At 46.3% G+C, this 15,306-nt stretch overlaps 1 protein-coding gene across 4 annotated transcripts in view; it reads left to right on the top strand.

The window, feature by feature from the left end:
* The first annotated feature begins 200 nt into the window (after positions 1-200).
* The window catches only part of PFDN1 (prefoldin subunit 1), a 57,609-nt gene continuing 42,503 nt past the window's right edge, over positions 201-15,306 (top strand). For 3 of the 4 annotated variants that reach the window (XM_050962881.1, XM_050962883.1, XM_050962882.1), the window contains exons 1-2: positions 201-280; positions 1,157-1,323. In XM_050962881.1, the coding sequence (XP_050818838.1) occupies positions 248-280; positions 1,157-1,323 (200 nt within the window). In that variant the 5' untranslated portion in view covers positions 201-247. Of the gene's footprint in view, positions 281-1,156; positions 1,324-7,399; positions 8,741-15,306 lie in introns of those variants that run through there. The other variant, XM_050962880.1, reaches the window with a different exon arrangement.

The raw sequence follows: 15,306 nt of genomic DNA, 5'->3' as shown, positions 1-15,306 counted from the left end.
TGATTCTCCTGTAGTTCAGATGGCTGCAGGTGGCGGATCTGGGTGGTATTCCGGCTGCACTGCAGTTCTGGTTGTCAGTACTCCAACAGGGATGCGGGCTTCCCGATAACCCTCCAGGACTGTCTTGGAGTCCCCGTAGGTTGCTGTCCAGTGTGTGATGGGGAGTCGCAAAGGTCCTCCTCTCACTGCGCACGCGCACTGGAACAGGTCCCCCGGCCTTGAATGCGCACGCTCAGAGGTCGGCAAAATGGCGGCGCCCGTGGACCTGGAGCTGAAGAAGGTACCGGCCGGGCCCGCTTCGTAGCGTTGCGCGCGCGCGCGCGGGGAGCCTCCTTCCCTGTAGCCTGTGTGGCTGCACGAGGGAGGCCGCAGCAGGGCCTTGCTCCTCTGGTTCAGGGGCCGCGCGGGGCTCGGTTGTGTCGCTGCTGGGTATCCCGGGGCTGGCAGGAGCCGGGCCCCGCCTGTGAGACCTGCCGCGCAGCGGAGAGCGGGGAGCCAGGGGAGGGGTGGGAGCGTGGGCATCTGAGAGACACGCTCCTCCCCAGACACACACACAGGAGCCCCGAGACACACACTCGACTTCACTCCCTGCAAAGCTCCCTCTGTCCGGCCGCACGGCTGATCCGCTCCCCAGCAGAGAGTAGAGCTGTGCCCTTCCCTCCCGCTCGTGGGCCGGGCGAGCTTCCCCAGCCCTGACCTGGAGGGAACCAGAGCTGTCAGGGAAGGGAGCGGGCACTGGTAGGTGGCCAGGGGAAAGCTTGGAGAGCAGATAGAAGTGAGTCAGGCAAGTCATCTTCAGTGAAGAGGAGCAGTCCAGTGCCCCAGAAGGGAGGCAAATCACTAAGAATGAGTCTTGCTAGACAACTTTAAAACATATGTGCGCCGCACAGGAGGGCAGATCCTTGAGCTGACAGTCTGTGTCCAGAAGCGGACATCCCTGGTGTCATTATAGCTGAAAGAGGCAGTTCACTTATAAACCCCTGCACATGAGTTAGCTGTTGCTGAGTTTTCTGAGTCCAAAATGAAAACAGCTGCACCATGTCCAAAAGTGCTACTTGAAGCTCCTGGACCAGTAAAAACTTAAATGTCCTGTGCAAAAGTTATGACATTTCAGGTCAAAATTTCATAACTGTAACTTACCTACTTTTTTCGTTAGGCTTTTACTGAACTGCAGGCCAAGGTTATCGACACACAGCAAAAGGTGAAGCTGGCAGATATACAAATTGAACAACTAAACAGGACGAAAAAGCATGCACACCTCACTGATACGGAGATTATGACTTTGGTGGATGAGACACGCATGTATGAAGGTGTAGGGAGAATGTGAGTAACTTTTTTACCAATGGAAGAGATTATGGCCACATTCTTCCAAATTGCCAATAAAACTTGTTGTAATTGCATGTAAATTATATTACTTTTAGAAACATTTTTTTCTGTAGTAAATGATGAAGTATCAGGTTTGTAAATATTAACTTCTTTTTGCATACCTCTGATCTACCATTCCTCTACTCTCCTCCTTCAAAACATATCTTCTTTCAGGGTCATAAACTTTAATTTCCCCCTCCTTAATTGTGTGTATGTGTGAATGTAGTGTCCAACGGTGGCAGTTAGAGCTGTGTTGGCCCTGCACAGGGGAAATTCTCCCTTGGCCGTCTGCAGGACTTTTGTATCTCCTATAAGCTGTTGGAGCAGCACAGGGTCTCCAGCAAAGGACAGATGCTCTTTTATTGTCACTTATTTGTATGAAAAACATTCTGGCTTTTTCGTATCATATTGTGTTTAGATGTTTTATAATTCTAATTTTAATTATCATTTCAATGGCTCTTCAGTAAGAGGGACTTACTGCACAGTAATTCCCAGGATCAACCTTCTAGTTAAAAGGTTTGCTACCCACAAGTCTTCTGGCATAATAATTTATTTCAATGAGTGTTTACATATTTTTGTTTGGCTTTGCTCATGCGGATTACAATCACGTTTGGGGTTTCATGAAAGTTTATAGACTCCACGAGCAGAGCTTGTATTTCTCATGAATGCTGATGACAAAATGTAGATTTGTGAGAAATTATAATAAACCAGTCCAACTTTAACTGCCTGATGAAATATGTATTTGACTCTGAAAATTGTATGTCTCCTAATTTAATGCACTAATTCAGGGGCAATGGTTGTCCAATGGAACTGAAATGGTGATCTGTTCATTAGCATGTTAATTAAGTTCTATGAAAGGTGTTCCCTAGAATCTTTAGAGAACCAAATGAAGTGAAATGGATGCCAGAAAGTTGTTTGTCCAGGTGCACATTGGCATATGTTATTGTTTTAGAATTAATAGGAAAGGAGGAGAATGTAACCTTTGTGCGTTAGACTGTCTTCAGAAGAAACATAGCTTAAACCAGTGGTCCTCAAACTTTTTAGCAACCTGAGGACCCCCATTTTAATTTAAAATTTTGCTGCAGATCCCCAAGCCTTCTGCTTTGCTCCAAACCACATCCCCACCCCATCTCTTCCTGCCCCTGCTCCCCCCTGCTTCCTCTTCCCTGTCTCTTTCTGCCCCTTCCCCGAACCAATTCCCTCCCAGTGCCTCCTGCACACAGTGGAACAGTTGTTCTCTGGCATGCAGGAGGTGCTGGGAGTCAGGGGGAGGAGTTGAGTTGATCAGCAGGGCGCGCAGACCCCAGTCTGATAAGCGCTGGCTTAAACCAAACCTAATATGTATTTTGATGGCACGCTAATGATACCTTCCTATTGTAATTATGATACCCTCTTGTAAAAGGCTACATGAACTAGTCTTTAAGCTAATAGTGCATTCTTACTGGATAAGTGTTGTGCTTAATGCTTTGAAAAGAAAAGACAGACAGGTTTGGGCATACTAAGGTTTTTCTTTCATGTAGTGTATTAGGTTGTACTGACAAATTGTCTGGGCTCACTTGAAGGGATGTTCTATATCTCATTTCCAGGGGTCCAGTATACTGTACATATTGTCTCTTATTTGTTTTCTGTAAACGACCAATAATTATTTTATTCATGCAGCTGAATTTAATTTTGAGGTGTTACATGAGGGTATTATTGACTGGCACCTTCAAAGGAAATTGATTTCAGTCTCCTGCAGTGAGGCAGAGAAGTGAATGATACAGCCTGTTGGCAAATCAAAGCCATAGAGTTTAAGGCCAGAACAGACTACCAGATCATCTTGTCTGACCTCCTACATATCACAGGCCAGCAACACACCCAACACCCAAAAACTAAACCCAACAATCAGAATTAGACCAAAATATTACAGCCACAGAAGACTAATAGGCCACAGGCAGAGAATAGGCGGGACCAAGATGCAGCAATGTCAGAGTGCCAAGGAATTAAGTGAGATATACCCAGATAATCTTGGCACGTGACCCGCACTTCCTGCAGCAGGGGAAGGCAACCCCCACCCCTAGTTCACTGCCGAGTTCCTGACATCACATATGATGATTAGTTAGACCCTGAGCATTTAAGCAAGAGAAGGGTTTCTTCTTCAGGGCAGTGAGACAAGTAGGCACAGCAGAGACAAACTAAGAGTAAAAAGCACCTTCAAAAAGTCCCCAGCAAATTTCTTTAAGTCATTTTTTACTTAAGAGCACAAGGTGGCTTTTTCCATTTTGAAAAAACACCTAAAGTAATTCTAAAACAAAGATAAGACAGAGAATGTATTGCCTTTTAAAACAATACCTGAAGTGTTTGTCTAAAGGGAAAAAAACCAAAAATGTAAATAGCAGTTAAGGTCCCAGTATCCGTATCAATTCCTCTGCCTCCTTTCTCTGCCCATCTTCCACCTGTAGTCTAGAGACCTTTTTCTCTCTGCGCACTTTCAATTACTCTGTGGGAAGCAGGCACCAGAGTAACCATCTTTCTGTGAGCTTTACTTCTGCTTCTCTACCTCTGACCAAGAGAGGGCTGTTTGGCCCCTGCTGGACTGCCTGTTTGTACCACAGAATATGCATGTGCCATCTTATTTATATTACCACCATCTATATTATGGTAGCGTCTAGATACCCTAACCAGGATCGGTGCCCCTGTATAAGCCACTGTATAAACATAGAATAAGAGACAGTTCCTTCCCTGAAGAGTTTACAATCTAAATGGCTTCCACCTACCCTTGATTCCCTGAGTTCAGTTTCATGTATCCTCAGGGAATTTAGTTGAATCAATATCACCTGGTCTGCTATGTTGCTGATGGCCAACTACCTGCTATCTCTGAAATTTGCTTTTCATGCTGACAAAGTTTGGATCCTTTTCCAATATGGGGATTACACCCAGGAACACAAAGATCTTCCGTTAGTCCACATTGGCCACATCTTCATGTGTGATGGAGACTTCGTGTTCCCATGTGGGCTGGAAAGGTTGGCATGGGTTATAGCCTCATAACTAAAGAGCCTGCTGTTGGAATTAAGGATAGACTTGTGGTAGCTGGTGGTCTCCAGGGCCTCTGTAGAGGTGAGTGAAGATAATGAGCACAGCTAAGGTTGGCATTGGGACCTGAATTGTGATTTATCAGAATTTTGATCATGCAGCATTTTGTGAATTATATGTCTGTTGTTGTTTTAAAGGGCAGTATAATGTGAACTGTGTTATTCACCTGGGAATATTCTATACTAGAGTTTTATCATAGAGGGACTAGCATCTTTGTTCTGTACTGCCTCCCTGCTGTGAAGGGAGAGAGTGGTCCTGAGGGTGATTCTTTCCTTCTCACGTAGTTTTATGTGAAGAGATATCATCAACTTGAAATCTACCCATAATTAAAAAAAAAAAAAAAAGGTGGGAGGGAGAGTTAAATAGTTGCAGGTATTGCACCGGGCCCTGAGTCCCACTTAAAGTTTTTATGGTTTCACAGTTGCATTTTCTATATCTTCAGAATATTTTTTCCTTTGCTGTTATGTGTGAAAAACCCATGCAAATAAGGGGGCGACAGGGGAAATAGCAACACAGACTGTCCATAGACAAGCACTGTCAAATGCGCAAAGAAAAGATAATGGAAAGATAAATGTTATTTCTAATCTCTAATAACACACTTAGATGTTACTTGTAACAATAATACGCAAACATTTTTCAGGATTACAATTTTTTTCTTTAGGGATGATGGGGAGTCCCTTTAAATCAGAAGTATGGTAGTTGGCTTTTGCTCTAGTGCAGGGACGGGCAAACTTTTTGGCCTGAGGGCTGCATCGGGTTTTGGAAATTGTATGGAGGGCTGGTTAGGGGAGGCTGTGCCTCTCCAAACAGCCAGGCATGGCCTGGCCCCCACTCCCTATGCCCCCCTGCTTCCCACCCCGTATCCTCCCCAGGTCCCCTGCCCCTTCCAACCTCCCCATTCCCTGTCCCCTAACCATCCTCGGAACCCTCACTCTGACTGCTCCCCATCACCCATCCAACCCCTCCTCTCTTTCCAGACTGCCCCTCTGGGACCCCTGCCCCATCCAGTCACCCCTTCTCCCTGTCCCCTGACCGCCCCTGGAACCCCTGCCCCTGAATGCCCCCTGCCGCTTCATCCAAACCCCCTCTCCTTCCTGACTGCCCCCCCGACCCCTGCCTCAATTCAGCCCCCCTGTTCCCCGCCCTCTGACCACCCTGACCACCATCCCAAACTCCCTTGCCCTCTATTTTCCCCCCGTTCGCCATCGCCTTACCGTGCAGCCTGGAGCACTGGTGGCTGGTGGGGCTACAGCCGCACTTCCCAGAGCACCAGGACAGGTGCCTGGCTGGAGCCAGCCATGCCACCGCACAGCACAGAGCACCAGCTCAGGCTGGGATCTGCAGCTGTGCTGTCCCAGCTTGCAGCCCCGCCGCCCGAGTGTTGTGCTGGCAGCGGGGTGGGCTGAAGCTGCGGGGGAGGGGGAACAGCAGAGGAGGGGTCGGGGGCGAGCCTCCTGGGGCAGGAGCTCAGGGACCAGACAGGAGTGTCCCGCGCGCCACATAGTTTGCCCACCTCTGCTCTAGTGTGATCCTGTCTTCATTCTTAAATAGGATCTCAACCTCTCCTATGCTGCGTTAGTTATAGGAGTTTTGACACTATATTGTAGTGGCTTGTAAAATGGAAGGTAATTTTAGTTTGGGTTGGATGACAATTTATAGGTCATTTCATTAGGAACCACTGGCATCCTCTTATAACCTGCTAACACTTTAGTAACCCTCATGCTTGTGGCTTGCTGTCTCCTCTAGCTGCTGTACCTTGTATGGATGTTTGTCATCTGCTGTCTCAGAGATAGTGGGACCTGCTCCCTTAGCTCAAGCAGTAGAAACTCATGCTTTTAGATACAGACATCCTGGTTCAGTTCTTACAGATTACTTGACCGTGGGTATCTTTACACTCATGCACTACAAGGAGGAAGACTTCAGCAGAAGTGGTTTGCAAAGTGGTAATCTGGTTGTCTTTTCCAATAGCTCTAGGCTAGATAACGTTATCATCAAACACTCAGGCAGTTCTAATGCTCAGACTCCTTAGGGTGGATTTCTTTATTTTCCTCATTACTTTTGCCAGGAGGAGCTATTATTTAAAAAAAAAAAATCTGTTCTGAAATGGTAAAATCTGAGACTGCTATAGTGGGATTTAACCTCCCCCTCCCCCACAAAAATCTTGTGTTACGCATGTCAGGAACGCCTCCGATTCCGGACCGAATCTCTGTTCTTGTGAGTTGGGATCAAGACCTGAGGTTTAATTCTGCTTGGCACCTGCTTCTACTGTAAATAGCGAGGCCTCATGACAATTTGTGGCTTCCTGCTTCTACCTATCAGTCAAGTGATGTTGTTCACTGTGACCTGTGTTGCTAACCAGATGAGCTTAGCACTGCTACTGTGTTCTGTACTAGTTGGAGCTTTGGTCTGCTTCATTCCTGGTTATGAACTGCAGTAATCAAGCCTGGAGGTCGTGAGGATCATGGTGTGGCCGGTCTGTGCCTGATAGAAAGGGGCACGATCTTCTTGCTAGTTGCATTAGGAAGTATATGTGGTTTGGCATCCAATAGGATTGAGGGATCCAAACAGGCTCCAGGCTGTGCAGTAACTTAACTGTCTCGAGCCATGGCTACACTTGCAGATGTAGAGTGCACTGGGTTAAACCAGCCTTCGGAGAGTGCACCAGGGAAATCGCTTCAGTCTGTCCATACTGACAGCTGCAAGTGCACTGGCGTGGCCACATTTGCAGCACTTGAAGCAGCATTTGGAGTGGTGCATTATGGGCAGCTATCCCACAGAGCACCTACTCCCATTCTGGCTCTGTGGCTTGTGGGAAGGGGGCGTGGAGTGCGGGGCATTCTGGATCCTGTCCCAACGCCCCATGATGCATCGCTTTGCATCCCAGCAATCCCTGTGTTTCCATCCACATTTGGAGCCATCTTTCAACGGTTTCTGTGCAGAATGTGCTTTGTCTTCCCTTTAGGTCTGTGGGAATGGAGCCCGAACTGCTGTGGAACATGCTGACAAGTCTTGTTTCGCAGTCAAATTACTGCTTAAGATCCAAAGTGACAGTGAGGAGTCCGACGATATCATCAAGTCGCGTAATGCATACAACACAAAATTGCTTATCTGATTCACGGACATGCTCTCTGCTGTGGAACGCCACTTTTGGGCTTGGGAAACAAGCACTGAGTGGTGGGATCACATCGTCTGGGATGAGGAGCAGTGGCTGCAGAACTTTCGGATGAGAAAAGCCACTTTCATGGGACTGTGTGCTGAGCTCACCCCCACCCTGCGGCGCAAGGACATGAGATTGAGAACTGACCTGCTGGTGGAGAAGTGGGTGGCTATTGCAGTCTGGAAGCTGGCAACTCCAGACAGCTACCGATCGGTCGCTAACCAGTTTGTAGTGGGAAAGTTGACGGTTGGAATTGTGTTGATGCAAGTTTGCAGGACCATTAATTGCATCCTTCTTAGAAGAACTGTGACTCTGGGTAACATGCATGACATTGTGGCTGGCTTTGAACAAATGGGTTTCCCTAACTGGGGAGGGGAGATAGATGGGACACATACTCCTATTCTGGCACCAGCCCACCTAGCCTCTGAGTACAATAACCGAAAAGGGTATTTCTCCATGGTTCTCCAGGCACTTGTGGATCACAGTGGTCATTTCATTGACATTAACGCAGGCTGGCCGGGAAGGGTGCAGGACGCATGCATCTTTCGGACACTGGCCTCTTCAAGAAGCTGCAGGCCAAGACTTTTTCCCCAGACCAGAGGATCGCCATAGCGGAAGTTGAAATGCCCATTGTGATCCTTGGAGAGCCTGCTTACCCTTTAATGCCATGGCTCATGAAACCCTACACAGGGAGCCTGGACAGCAGCCAGGAATGGTTCAACTACAGGCTGAACTGGTGCCGAATGACTGGAGTGTGGTTTTGTCTGTTTGAAGGGCTGCTGGCACTCTCTTTAGGGGAAGCTGGACTTGGCCGAAGACAGCATCCCCGCGGTTATATCTGCACGCTGTACCCTCCATAATATTTATGAAGGAAAGAGTGAAAGCTTCACTCAGGCATGGGCCTCGGAGGTTCAACACTTGGAGGCTGAATTTGCACAGCCAGAGAGCAGGGCTATTAGAGGGGCCCAGTGTGGGGCTGCAGGGATTAGGGATGCCTCGAGGGAGCAATTTGAGGCTGAAAGCCACCAGTAATGTCTGGTGCTCTGCACAGGAGTTAAGTGCAGTGGCTGTGTTTGGTACACTGACTTGCAGTGCTTGTTGCTTTCCTGGGCTAAGGTATATTTTGTTTTATGCACTAATAAAATATGTTTTCAAAGTAAAAAAACTCAATTTATTGAAAAGAAAATTCATTTATTGGAAAAAAACGAAGTAACACAGAAATACCAAAAGGGTAAGGGGGTGGTGTGGGGACCGGTTCACTCATAGGCTTGAGTATGTCCTGATTTCATATTCTCGAATCCTGTCTGGAGTGCTTTGCACTGAGTGCTGCACTTCAGGATGGCTATAAGGCATGTTGAGAGGGGTTGAGTGCAGTGGATAAGGGTCATAGTTTTCATGGGTGGGTAGTGAAGCTACAGGTGTAGGAGGCAGCTGGGGATTGCAAGGACCTGGATGTTGGGGAAAGTGGGTTGGAGGAGACATGGGGCCGGGCACAAGGGGAAGAGTTTTGGGATAAGGGCTGCAGGGCGGGGGTGAGCGCGGTAGTGTTCCGCCTGCATGGCGACGAGCACCTGGATAGAGTCCGCTTGGTGCTCCATTATGGTAATCAGCCCTTCTGTGCTTTGTGGCCAGTGTGTCACGTTTTCGTGGTGGGTCCTCCTTTTGCTCTTCCTCCACTTCTGCGCCTTTTGATTCTTGTTTACAGACTGCTGCATGACTTTGCTTTTACGCGGCCTCGTCCTGAGTCTTCTCAGTCTGTTGGCCGGTGATAAGAATGATGGCTGAGATCTCAAGGTTGCACCTATACAGGCAAAAGGCAATACTTAACAGAGGCATTATTGTACGCACCAGACAAAGCAATGATTCCCCTGCACTTAAGGAGGGCAATCACAAAAACCATACCTTGCCTGTCCCAAAGCGAGTGCACATAACCCACTGGAGCCCCGAAATGGTGAGTAAGTACAGGATCCATGGGGACTGATTGTTTCATGGCTGTACTGTACTCTGGGTTTCTGTGCCTTGGGAAGAGCCAACAGCTGCAGGGAGCACTTACACTGAACACTGTCCGACAGAACAAGGAGCAATGGTCTCAAGTTGCAGTGAGGGAGATTTAGGTTGGATATTAGGAAAAACTTTCTCACTAGGAGAATGGTGAAGCACTGATATAGGTTACCTAGGGAGGTGGTGGAATCTCCTTCCTTAGCAGTTTTTAAAGTCAGGCTTGACAAAACCCTGTCTGAGATGATTTAGTTGGGAATTGGTCCTGCTTTGAGCAGGGGATTGGACTAGACCTCCTGAGGTCCCTTCCAACCCTGATATTCTGTGATTCTATGATTCTCCACAGGAGTTCGTCCTAGAAGATATCTCGCTGCTGAGGGAGACCAGGGAAGCAAGGGAGGGTCTTCTCCTACAATGCGGCTTCTGCCCTGGCCCATACAGAGCTTGCCTGTGTGCAGCAATGGTCCACATTCCTCACCCAAAGAGCCCATACCTAAAAACTTCCTTCCTGAAAAGAAAGCCGCTTACCAGGAACCTCCTCTGTTGTTTGTTCTTCCCCAAGCACTGGATGCTGCGACTGGCTGCCTTCCTCCTGGCTCGAGAAGAGCTCCTGGCTGCATGCATTTAGGGTTTCTGGGATGTCTCCCCCCGCCTCAGCACCATCCTCGTGCTTCCCCTCCTCCACTGTGCTGGGCTCAGAAGTGTCCATGGTGGTCGTTGCAGTGGAGGTGGGATTGCCCCCAAGTATCGCGTCCAGCTCTTTGTAGAATTTGCAGGTTGCGTGGGCAGCACTGGAGCTGCCGTTTGCCTTGCGGGCTTTGTGGTAGGCATTCTGCAGCTCCTTTAACCCAACACTGCACTGTATCCCGGTCATGGCCCCTGTCCATCGTTGCCCTCGATATGTGCCTGAAGGTATCGTATGGCTGGAGTGCAGCTGTGACTGCACAGCTTCCTCCCCCCAAACACTGATGAGGTCCAGCACCCTGCCATTGCACCATACTGGTGCGTGGAGGCATGGCCACCTGGAAAGATGCGCTGAGAACACTCTACGCCTGGCTGAGCAAACAGGAAGGGGATTTTCAAAATTCCCAGGGAATTTAAAGGGCAGGTCAAAAGTGATGACCAGAGTGGCTAGAACAAGACACTTTCAGAGGCCAATCAGAGTGCATTAGGTGTCCATACTGACGGCACGGCACTCCAGCAAGAGCACAACATATGTTATTCCTCTCGGGGAAGTGGAGTACCAGGAGCGCTCCAGCGCAGAGTCAGAGCGCTCTACCTGCCTTGCCAGCGTGGACGGGGAGTGAGGTAGAGTGCTCTTGGCGGCTTTATTGCGCTATAACGCGCAAGTGAAGCCAAGGCCTCAGGGTGAGGACAAATTTCCTCCATAGGTGGGGATGTTACGGAGGGGGCAGATTTTTCTGAGTGGTTCCTTTTTCCTACTAGTAACACCTGAATCTAGCTTGCTTTCAGCTTTAGCCAAACATTGTTTGCTCAGATGCGGCTTCCTAGTTGCCTAGATGGTGCTGTTTGTTAGATGTAAAAGTTATATTAGACATAGAGCTGGGTATTATCTTCATGCTGTTGGCAGTTCAGCCTGTGTTGTCTCACCAGGTTCATGTAGATGTGGATTAACATGAAGATGATTGAATCTTGCATGAACACACTGGTGAAGGTTTTTGAAGTTGAGAAACAGTTGCCCATTACAATTATCTGTGTTTGGTTTGAGCCATTTCAGGGCATTACATTTCACCTCTGCATCTTCTTGGAGGTGAGCCACCAATGTTTGGTGAACATCTATAGGGAGTGCTGCAGAGAGGTTCAGCAGGAGTATTTTGGGTGTACTTTCATTGTTTATGGACAGATGAAGTTACATGCCAGAGTAACAAGTGATGTCTCTAGCCTGGCTGGAGGGGATGCAGGATGCTGGCAACTGGAAATTGAAGCTTGATAAGTTTAGTCTAGGAATAAGTTGCAAATTTTTAACAGTTAGGGTCATTAAACACTGAACACTTGATTAGGTTTGTAGTGGATTCTCCATCACAGGAACTTTTACATAAAGATTGGATGTCTTTTTAAAATGTGTATTTTAATTGAAACAGGAATTAATTCAGGGAAATCCTATAGCCTATGTTATGCTGGAGCGATTATCACAATAGTCACTTCCGGTTTTATAATCTAGGAAATGTCAGGTAGCATTAGAGGTTGTTTTTTGCCAGATTCCTTTTCTAAGCAAGCTAGTGAAGGAGTTTGGACATTGGGAGCTCTGTAGCTTCACATTATGATTTCTTCAGCACTGGTTAGAATATTGCATGTCTTAAGGTGGGTGGTAGGTCACTTTAATAATTTTTGATCAAAGAGGTGTGGACAATCTCTAAGTCAAGGTCCTGGGCGTCCTTTACTCTCATCCCCCGGAAAGGGGTGGGAAGTGGGGGGCAAAGGAATGTTCAGAGTCAGTTTTGGACTTCAGTGTCATCAGTGCACCCATGACTAATTGTGTGAATTGCCAAATTATTGGAAATAGGCTGATGTTTCTATTCCTGTGCTTAGCTTTATTAAATTAAAAACCCAGCTCGCTCCCAGAACAGTATTTTGACTTTTTGTCTAGAAAAATCTTTCAGTGTTTGCCCAGTGTATGTGTGTAACTTAGAGATTTAAAAAACATATTACTCTAGATGTCACCAGCGTGGAAGATCTTGGTTATACCTGTGTGAAATGCATGCTACCGCAGAAGGCAATCGATTTAATCTTTCACTTCTTCACGAGCACTACATGAATGAGTTCTATGGTCTTTACTCTCCTCTGCTCTGAACTTGAGCACATTGTCTTTCTGAGGTTCCTTCTCTGTATCATTGTAATGTGAAAGCCAGTTTGTCATCCGCAAACCCGGGTTTCTTCGTTGCAGTTTGTGTGTAGCGTGCAACTCCACCTCTCTTCAGCATAGGGAGTGCTAGTTTTACTTCTGCTATAGCTATTTTTGATTTAATACAAGGAAAGTCAGTGCCACATAGTAGGAGGTGATGAATTGCTGTATACTGTAAGTTTCCGTTGCTCAGAAGATATCCCAGCCTCGTGGCATTGTGCCAACTACATTTTAGTTCTGTTACTTCATATGCTTTTGAAAGACTTGTTATGTAGCCTGATACAACTACCACCAACTTCTAGTTTTGCTACTTAAGCTGTTTGTGAACTGATATCATCCTATTGCTTTGAGAACTAGTATGAAAGTTTAAACTGCAGAATTCGCTGTCTGAATATTTGAGATCTTTCCCTTTACATACTTCTAACATTCAGATAATTAATAGATCCAGTCAGGGTTGTAAGGGAAAACATTTATTTACGCCAGACACGCTATAGGGTTCACTGCAGTTCTTGTTGTTGTGGGATGCCAAAACTGATTTTTTTTATTAGGTATTGATATTTAGTTTGTCTCCAATTTTATTCCTCTGACACTTTTTTAGAAGTTATATGCCCAAGGAACAGTCTGATTATAAAAATGAAACAAATTTAATAACCTTGTACAACTTCATTTTCAAGACTGTGCCCAAGAAATGTTCTGTCTGCATGGCAACTAATAATAATCTGATTTTGATCATGATTTTTGAAGTGTGGGTTTGTTTTTTAACCACACAAATGAAAACTGATGTTAGAATCAAGAGACCAAGATAATCTAATGCAGAAGACCAAGATAATCTAATCCATTTCACTGGAGGTTTGACTATGTTGCCACTTTCAGTGCTGTTCTTGGTGAGAGTCAAAAGTCATAAATTAGCAGGATCCCTATTTTTAGCCACTGCGAAGACAAGTCTCTGTCTCCTCACTATCATATATTCCTCTCTCATACAGAAATACTCTTGCATACAGCAACAATCATTTTTGCCAACACAGACAGTAGCAAAATCTGGCTCTTCTCGCTGACCTGTATATTCACATTTCACAAAGAGCTCAGGGACATGCAGAGGTCAATTTACCATTCGCCTACTACGTATAGGTCAATGTAGTAAATGTGAGTGGGGTATCTCATCAAGCTCTGAGGCAGTACTCTGGTGAGAAGTTCAGCCCTCAGTGCCACATACTGGGAAGGGGGCAAGTGTTGAGATGTTTACAAGAGTAAACCAGGACAAGCACCTTAGTATCAGTCTCTGATCGGTAGGACCTGCTGCTTTTGAAATTCTCCCATCTCACTGCTGGAAGAGTGCAGCACCTCCTGCCCCCTTGTTGCTACTGAGACTTCTGGCTCCTGTCATGGAGGTTTTTGTGTCTGTTACTCTTCTCTACTACCTCAGCTTCTTGGAACTACTTCAGTGCCTACTGCTTCTATTGCTGGTAGCTTTCCAAAGCTGCAGGGTGTAATGGACATGATTTTTATCAATAACACTGCTGCCCACAGATTTCTGAACTGATCAGAATCTGTTTGAATAAGCTACGAGCAGCAGTAGGGGCATTGGAAGAGAATTGTGGTTAGGAGGGTAGCCCTGTGTCAGGTCACTCTGCAACCACAACTTTTAAAAACCATTTATATGTGGCCATACATGTGTGAAATACATGCTGCCCCAGAGGCATGTGATTTAATCTTTCACTTCTTCACCAGCACTACATGAATGAGTATTGTGGTCTTTACTCTTCCCTGCTGTGAACATGAACACATTGTCTCTCTGACGTGCCTTCTCTGCATCATCATAATGTGAAAATCAATTTGTCATTCCCAAACTTCACGTTTCTTCGTTGCAATTTATGTGTAGCATGCAACCCCACCTCTCTTCAGCATAGGGAGCGTAGTAGTGCTAGATTTACTTCTAATATAGCTATTTTTATGTCACACGAGGAAAGTCAGTGCCATATAGTAAGAGGTGATGAATGCTGTATACTGTACGTTTCTGCTGCTTAGAAAATATCCCAGCCTTATGGCATCTTGCCATTTAATGGCAAAGTATGTGTGTATTGTGTGTGTGCACATGTGTATATATAAAATAGCTTAATTTCAGCAAAAAATGATGCTGAAGGTACTTGTGCTTGCCAGGGCAAGCTACTTTGGCTTGCTGTTGGTAAGTAGGTTTTTCATACTTTGGATGCAGGAAGTATCGGGATTTTGTGAACACTACACCAAAAATCCCTTGCATTCAAAGAATGTGAAGGTTGTAAAGTCAGGCACTAAAAAGCTGGGAAATGTCAGCCTTAAGGTTGCCTGGGTAACCTTAATTTGGAACCCCTTGTGCACACATGGCATGATACAGTCTTTAATAACATGATTACATGCTATTTTTTCCATAACACCCTGGTGCAATCCATGCAAAGGGCAGACCTGCTCTGGGGATGTATCAAGGTTGTGTGGTAAGGCAGACTAGTGTGTGTAAGACCTCTGCTTCATTTCTTGGAAGGTGTATTGTGTTTGAGTCAGGGGACTGCAGGAACAGAAAGGAGGGTCTTATGGTTAAGACAGTTGAATGCTCTCCTGAGGAAGTAGAGTCCATTCCTTCCTCTGCCACAAAGTTCCTGTATAATGATAGACAAGTCGCTTAAACCAAACTTTTCACAGGTGGTCACTAACTGCGTGTTCCTCAATTTCTAGGTGCCCAACTTGAGACCCTGGGGTTTGATTTGTAGAAGTGCTGAGTGCTCACAACTGCATAGTGGGGGCTGTGGCTTGAAGTGTGTGCTATATAATGCTAAGCACCTAAAAATCAGATTGGGCACCCAAAATTAGTTGATACTTT

The sequence above is a fragment of the Gopherus flavomarginatus genome, chromosome 7, assembly GCF_025201925.1.
Source record: "Gopherus flavomarginatus isolate rGopFla2 chromosome 7, rGopFla2.mat.asm, whole genome shotgun sequence".
Taxonomy (NCBI): Eukaryota; Metazoa; Chordata; order Testudines; family Testudinidae; genus Gopherus; species Gopherus flavomarginatus.
Note: the sequence above shows the minus strand (reverse complement) of the source record. Positions and strands in the feature narration are given on the sequence as shown.